The 7,847-nt window shown below is 42.8% G+C and overlaps 1 protein-coding gene and 1 pseudogene across 1 annotated transcript in view; both read left to right on the top strand.

The window, feature by feature from the left end:
* Nucleotides 1–372: 372 nt before the first annotated feature.
* LOC124723933 lies at nucleotides 373–486 on the top strand (annotated as a pseudogene).
* A 4,721-nt stretch (nucleotides 487–5,207) lies between these two features.
* The window catches only part of LOC124723020 (U-scoloptoxin(01)-Cw1a-like), a 35,252-nt gene continuing 32,612 nt past the window's right edge, over nucleotides 5,208–7,847 (top strand). Inside the window, exons 1-2 of the mRNA XM_047248196.1 lie at nucleotides 5,208–5,308; nucleotides 7,471–7,536. Of these exons, the coding sequence (XP_047104152.1) occupies nucleotides 7,471–7,536 (66 nt within the window). The 5' untranslated portion in view covers nucleotides 5,208–5,308. The remainder of the gene's footprint in view (nucleotides 5,309–7,470; nucleotides 7,537–7,847) is intronic.

The following is a 7,847-nucleotide window of genomic DNA, read 5'->3' as shown; positions in this document are numbered from 1 at the left end:
ATCGAATTTAAATAGGTCAACGGATGCAGATTTGACGACCAGAGTGCTTCGAAAATGCGTTTCTGGTAATATCATGGGAGCCGATAGGGAAAGTAATGAAGGAAGGAAGGAAGAAAATTTATGTTAAAATCACGCCGATGACTAGGTCATTAGAGACGGAGCATGTGGTGGAATTGGGAAACGTTGAAGAGGGAGAGTGACTGTGCGCTTTTAAGGAAACCTTCAGATATTTACTTTAAGTGACTCAGGGAAAGCACAGAGAAATTAACTCAGAATGGCCGGAGTAAGATATGAACATCGCTCCTTGAAATAAGAGTCCTGTGTCTCAGCCACACGGCTGTGTGGGGTCTTGCGGTCTTGTGGTCTTGTGGTGTACTCGCTTCGGCGGAACATATGCTAAAATTGGACCCATAGGAAGAAGAGTAGCTTGGCCTCTGCGCAAGGATGATACGCAAAATTGTGCAAAAAGTGGTAAAACGCATGCATGGATCGAATTCCAGTCACGCCACGAAAATTTTCAGTCATCACCTCTCCTCAATGTGAGGGGTCGCCAGGAACAACACGTGATTCGGATTCCACGTTAAACTGTATGTCACCTTTCCCTGGTTGCATAACGGGGTAGGTTAGAGGCGCGCAAATTCCCGAAGTGGCGACCAATTGAAAGAATTGCACCCAACCACAGAGCTACACGAAATTGTTAATTACCACAGTACTACCTTGCTCGGTAGGAGGCGTTGACATAACTGAGGATCGAATACCTTCTTAGAGTGGATATTTCTGTGACGCTTTCATGTTTACTTAAGGAGCCCATGACAAAACTGCTGCTCTTCTTTGGATTTTCTCAAATTCGTCCAACTATTACACTTAGAAAAAATTTCAGACTGAGGAGCGATCCTTAAGTATTAGTCAAACAAAGATTTTGTAAGCTACCTCTTTCGATGGTGGGATACTCTTCCAGAGAAGTCTCCCTGTGATTATCAGTCTGGCATCTGCCTTCCCTGCGATTAGTTTTATAGTGTAGTTTCACTTTCAGTCGATCCGTGAGCGTATTCTCAGATATTTCATGGATGTGGCTGTTTCCAGTGATTATTCAGCAACAGCATAATCAAACAGTAACGGGTTTTGTCGCCTATCTATTTACGATACCTTACATTTTTTATGTATTTCATTTTTGGTAATTTATTTGATTTGCTACCCATCACTGCAACATTTTTTCCTGCTCTTCACAACGAAGTTAACAATGTTCCTGGTACTTTAAATTCAGATGTGATCAATAGACCTTTCGGAATCCTTTTAAAAGTTTCATACTGAGACGACAACATTTGTTTATGTCCTACTAAGCACAAAGTTAGTTTTATACAGACTGCACTAACCGGAATTTGGAAGTTCTATTTGCATGCGTTCGAAAGATAGGAGTAGATTATAAAAACTTTTATTGTTTTCTGTATTTATAATCCCTATGAACAAAACATAAAATGTCTGAACATTATTTTCTTGAAGCTGCATCAAGACCCTCTGGCGGACAATCTGCTTGATCCATGTGTTTGAAATATTCGCCCTTCATGTTTATCCGGAGGAAGTCAGAGACTCCGACTGAAATATTGCAAGACCTCCGCCTCTAAAAATCGCTCCATCACCAGCTCTATCGTATAGTCCACTGGTGTGCAAAACTTAAGGACGACTGTAACTTTCGCATGATGTGTCACTGCCAGATAATATAGCTCGATGGAACTTGGACAATACACATAAAGAACTACTACAGTGTAATACAGAAGGTGACTGATGGAAATACGCAATGAGACTATCAGAAATGACACTTTTATTCAAAGTCAGCGCGGTTCATGATGGTCCCCAGGACATTACAAAAGGCAAAACACGGTTCTTAATGGGGTGTGTGATCACCACACACAGCCACTCATGCTCTGGAACGTGCTCTCATAGTGAACACAAGGTTGATATGGAATTCTTGTGGTAGGACGTCCATTCTTCCACCAGCGCCGTTGACAAGTTGGTTCAAATAGCTCTAAGCACTATGAGACTTACCATCTGAAGTTATTAGTACCCTAGACTTAAAGGCCATTCTCCGAATATCCTCTCCTTCCAAGACCTCTTACTTGTGGGCTATTGGATGTGGCCACGCATTGTCATCCATAATAATGAAGTACCTAATGCACCCGGGAGCAATGTCGAACATGATCTGTTCGGTGGTTCAGCTACTTAAACTACTTAAACCTAACTAACCTAAGGACATCACACACATCCATACCGAAGGCAGGTTTCGAACTTGCGACCGTAACAGCAGCGCATTTTCAGACTGAAGCACCTAGAACCACTCGGCCATAGCGGCCGGCCGTTGACAAGTGCTAGATTGTCTTTGGTGCATGAGGACGTGCTGCAATGTGTCTTCCCAACGCATCCCAGGCGTACTCGATAGGATTTAAGTCAGGGAGAACGGACAAGCAAGTCCATTCACCGAATATCCATTCCTCCACCTACGCTATTCGATGCAGACATTATCATCCATGAAAATAATGTCAGGGCTGTATGCACCCCTGAAAAAACGCACACAGGTAAGGAATACGGCATCACAATAACGCTGACCGGTGAGTGTACCGTGTTCAAAGATTTGGAGTTCAGTACGCCGATGCCACATTATGCCGCCCCATACCATAACAGCTGAACCACCGAACAGATCATGTTCGACATTGCTCCCGGGTGCATTAGATACTTCATTATTATGGATGACAATGCGTGGCCGCATCCAACAGCCCACAAGGAAGAGGTTTTGGAAGGAGAGGATATTCGGAGAATGGCCTGGCCTGCCCTTTTCCATGACTTATATAGCATCGACCACGCGTGGAATGTATTGGGGGGACGTATTGCAACGCGTCCACATTCACCAACGAGCATCCAGCATCTGCCAAACTGCACTTTTGGAGGAACGGAACGACCTACCGTAAAAGCTCCTCACCAAACTTCTGTCCAGAATGGGAACACATTGCAGAGCGTGCATAGCCATCACACGCCCGATCAAAAACAATGCCCCACCTTTTGTAATGTTCAGGGGACCTTTATGTATCGCGGAGACTTCAGTGTGATTATTGTCTTTGAATGAAGGTGTCATTTCTCACCGCTACGGTCGCAGGTTCAAATCCTGCCTCGGGCATGGATGTATGTGATGTCCTTAGGTTAGTTAGCTTTAAGTAGTTCTAAGTTCTAGGGGACTGATGACCTCACATGTTAAGTCCCAGAGTGCGCAGAGCCACTTGAGAATTTTTTTTGGTCATTTTTCACCGCGTAATTTTTTTTTTCAGTTACTGCCTTTCCTTCTAGGTATGGCCCAAGTTTCACCGAGCTATAGACAGTTAAACATCACGCGGAAATTATTTTCGTCCTTAAGTTTTGCACACCAGTGTACTGTACGGAAGATGTAATAAAAGACACATCCTTAAGCACTCCAAATAATATAATACAAGAAAAAACTAGTTGCATGAGATATACTGCGAATTATACATCAAACGTAGAATAGGAAAGGAGTACATTACAGATCATTACTTCTTTCTACCGAGATGTTTTTGGGACAAGTGGTGAAGAATGATGTTGAAGTGCACTTACATAGTATTCTACGCAAAACAACCCTCTCTCCCGGAAAAAAAGCTGGCCGTCACCCTCTCTAAACAAGCTGCTGCAGTATTTCCGAGGAGTAGTCATAAAGTTCCAATTATCACCTCGGAAAAATTCACACCAAAATAGCACACATCTTTTTCCAATGCTGGATGATTTGGCGGAGATCTCGAATTTATAAGTCTACAGTTTGGATGTCTAGGAAACGCTCCACCTCGAAATTCACCTCGCCGTCATACTGGAAATGCCTGCCACGCAATGGTTTCTTCATCCTAAATAACAGGAAGTTAAAAAATGGTTCAAATGGCTCTGAGCACTATGGGACTTAACATCTGAGGTCATCAGTCCCCTAGAACTTAGTACTACTTAAACCTAACTAACCTAAGGACATCACACACATCCATGCCCGAGGCAGGATTCGAACCTGCGACTGTAGCGGTCGCGCGGTTCCAGACTGAAGAGCCTAGAACCGCTCGGCCACTCCGGCCGGCAATGCAAACTCGGTGAGTTTACTGTTCTGTCTATGAATCAGTCATATGAGTACATGCAGTACTTTGGAAAATATAGAACTTAGAAAACGAATGAGTCATTCAGCACCCCGGTATAAATACGCGAACTTCTGCATGCCTCACCTGAAGCTGAACCTGAAAAGGTTCTAAAACTAATTAAAGTGAAGAAACACTTCATAAGTGAATGGTCGCAGCTATCTTTATTAATGGTTCGTTTTTGAGAAGTTCCAGAATTGCAATTCAGGGATGAAATCCGCTCACAGATTTATTTTTTTTTCTTTCATAAAGTACATTTACCTATAGGGTGACGACATCGAGAAGTAAGAGAATTTATGAACCGAAAAAATACAGATAGATAGAAGACTTTTCACCTTGCCGTCATACTGAACTACGTAATCTCTAACAATTTATACACAGCATAAATTAACGTAAATCTGTAAATATTTTAGTTTGGAAGGTTATAGACAGGTCATTGGCTCTACGCTGAAGTTTCCGCTCAGCGACTGAGCAGTTGTGTAAGAGAGAGTAATTCGTTAACAAAGACGACGCAGAGTATTAATGCGAACAGTTCACGTTAAAATCCATATCTCAAAAGACTTATTGGCTGAAGTTTCCGCTCAGCGACTGAGCAGTTGTGTAGGAGAGAGTAATTCGTTAACAAAGACGACGCTGAGTATTAATGCGAACAGTTCACGTTAAAATCCATATCTCAAAAGACTTAAACACAAAGCAGTAGTCGTATCCCAACAGTCGCACATAAAGTGTAGGAGAATGTTATCATGTTAACCGCTTGCCATTAAAAGTCGAGTATATCAGTTCTGCCAACAGCACAGAACTGGGATAATGCAACCCGCTTTACACGGGCGAGTGTCAACGGGATTGTTCCGTGACGCCCGACGTAGCCGCCGCCGCTCCAATTTGGTCGGTGTCCAGCGAGTCCGAGGAAACGCGGGAGGGGGAGGGTCGCGAAACGAGTGTGACCTCCCTCCCTCGACCTTGTGTGGGGCAACGTTTGCAGTTACGCCAACCACCTCCGAGTTTCCGTGAGAGCGCGCGGACTCCGTATATAAACGCGAGTGAGATAGCTCTCTCCTCATCCCCACGGCAAGGCGCATCCTCAGAGGAGCGGCGTCCAGTCGAGCAACCCGCAGCCCGCAGCCAGGACAGCTTCAGAGGTATTTTCTGCTAGACTGCGCACCCGAGGAGCATTGGACGGTTGTGCCGCGGAATGCAGACTTCCTTCGTGACTGTGCGTGCTAGAAGCTGCGTGTGCGACCTTTAGAATGAGTGTTCACATATTCGGTGCCCACGTTGAGATGCTTCTCACTATCTATTGGTTCCAAATCAATCTTCGGGACTGATTTTTAAAACGGGGATACAGAGTAGTGATGCATATTTGGATACGTATTCAAAAGAGTATACAAGAACAGGAATTTTAATGTCTGGTCCTGTTTCTTTGCTCTGATCTTGCTCAGATGGATTATTTGCAGTAATATTTTGTCTCCAAGCTTCAAATCGTGTTCATCAAAAGATTTATTATTCTAATTTCTTTTATAATGAAAATTTTTAATCAAATCTCCTAGCAGGCAGTTTATGGACAATTTTAGTTACAAGTGCTTCATGTGTGTAGAAATCTGTAGTAAGGGTTGCTACGTGTGTCTCATAGCAGTGGTAGTAAACTTCTTTAAACTTCTTTCTCGGTGGCTTGAACCAGAGCGTTCTTCGTTAGTACCTTGTCAAGCGAATAGGAAGTGTACAGCCATGAACGGGAATCCGATTATATTTGTGGTAGTTAATGGATATATGTATGAGGTTTTCACATGAATCACCTTCTTGTTCGGATTTTTCTAACAACTTTTTGGTTACGAATTCGTTAGAGCACTTTGACTGACGATATACAGAAACGCCCGTTACTTTATCGAAACTCTGTTCCAAGCAAAAATCACGGAGATATAATGGACATAACATAACGAGAGTTTACTGCGTATGGTGCTGTTGCACAGAGAAAAAAAATGTTGGAACTAACGGGCTCGAGAGCACTTGTGGGTCTTGACGTCTATGGTAGCAATTACTTTGAACACTATAATAAGTATTGCAGCTAACACTTATCATTTTCGTAACGAATGCAGAAGATAATACGTTTTTAAGTCGTATTGTATAGGGGTAACGTTTGTTAAGTGCGATCAAGTTTACGTTCCAGGTTACAAACGTTGCTCAATATGACGACCATCTACATCCACGAGAGCCTGGAACCTCACTAGAGACACTATTTCACAACTGCTCACAGCCCTTTTCGAACGGTGCACCAAGGAATGTTTATCTGCCACGACCCAGCTCGTGCTCTGCTTGAAGATTGCACATGCCGTCCAGCTTTCTTAGCCATGGCAACAGTTAACTTCTTCAACAGTTAGTGGCGCAATTGGCCGTTGGCCTCTCCCAGGAACAATCCCGATATCGCCCGTTAATTCAAAATTACGAATCGTATTCTTTAACTACTGTGCACGAAAAGTACCTCTACGTATTCCCTTAATGCGCCGATACTCACGAAGAGCAGCACCACTATTATTGTTGTTTCGATAAAACAGCTTTGCAGGTAAAGCCGTGCTCAGTTTGTCCAAACACACGTTGACGTCTGCAACTATAACGCACACTGATGCTTTTGTTTCCTTCCTACGTCGCTGCACCAACACCGGCGCCTAACAACGCAAACCCGGAGAGTACAGTTTGAATATCACTACTATAAAGTTTGGTACCAACAGAGTGAATAGTTTCCCGTCTACACTGTCTCAAGTAGCGAAAGTTTAATTGTAATCACCATGTGCATCAGATACTTTACAAAATGTAGTTTCTGACTTTTGCATCACAGCAGCTGCGTATATCGCAGTAGAAACCAAGGCACCAATGTGCATTTGAAAAATGGTTGAGTTAACTGCAGGAATACATGCATTTGCGACCGGTGGATGTTTTCATTAGTTATCCTTTCCTTTGTGTCATATCAGCTTGCAGAATGCAGTGGGTGTTTTGGCCCTCTGTAACGAGCTACTGTAGGTTCTTTCCTCGCTGCAGAGCTCCGTTATAACAATGGGTGAAACGCAATTTCTGTTGTACTTCATGGTCTAAGTTGGCATAATTAGATAAGAATTTAAAACAGCCAGAGTTTCCACATAATTTTGTCTCTGTATTTTATAAGTTTGTGTACTTACAGTGTAATGTATCAGATTAGAAATTACTTTCCGATTCATGTTAAGGACAATAGCTGAGAACTTCAACATTTTTTTCTGTAATAGTAGTCTCTAGAATAGTTAATTTTAATTACTTATTAACTGATTGTTCCCAGATGGCGCAGTGGTGCAGTTTTTCGGCTTTCGTGTTGCTCGTGTCTGCGGCGTGTTTAGCCTTGGCGGTAAGCTGACATTGTTTCTCTTTTATACTGATCACTATTCTTCACAGCATTTTCTATTGTCGTTGTTCCGCACTGGATAACATTTTTGCTAACTCCTCTTCCACTGTTTCTTTTTAAGTCTTCTTTTTTTCAATTGTGTGGTCAAGTCACACGAGATCATTCACATGGAAGATAACTGAATAGTATTCAACTAGTCTAATATGCCAAGTTCTTGCACTCATAAGTTTCACGCCAAAATTGTCCTGGAGCACACAGTGACATATCCCTATTTGTATACTTGTTGGCTCAACTACACCCTGCGACTGTGTTGA

This window comes from Schistocerca piceifrons, chromosome X (assembly GCF_021461385.2).
Source record: "Schistocerca piceifrons isolate TAMUIC-IGC-003096 chromosome X, iqSchPice1.1, whole genome shotgun sequence".
Classification (NCBI taxonomy): Eukaryota; Metazoa; Arthropoda; class Insecta; order Orthoptera; family Acrididae; genus Schistocerca; species Schistocerca piceifrons.
The sequence above is the reverse complement of the archived record's forward strand: the minus strand, read 5'-3'. Positions and strand labels throughout refer to the sequence as shown.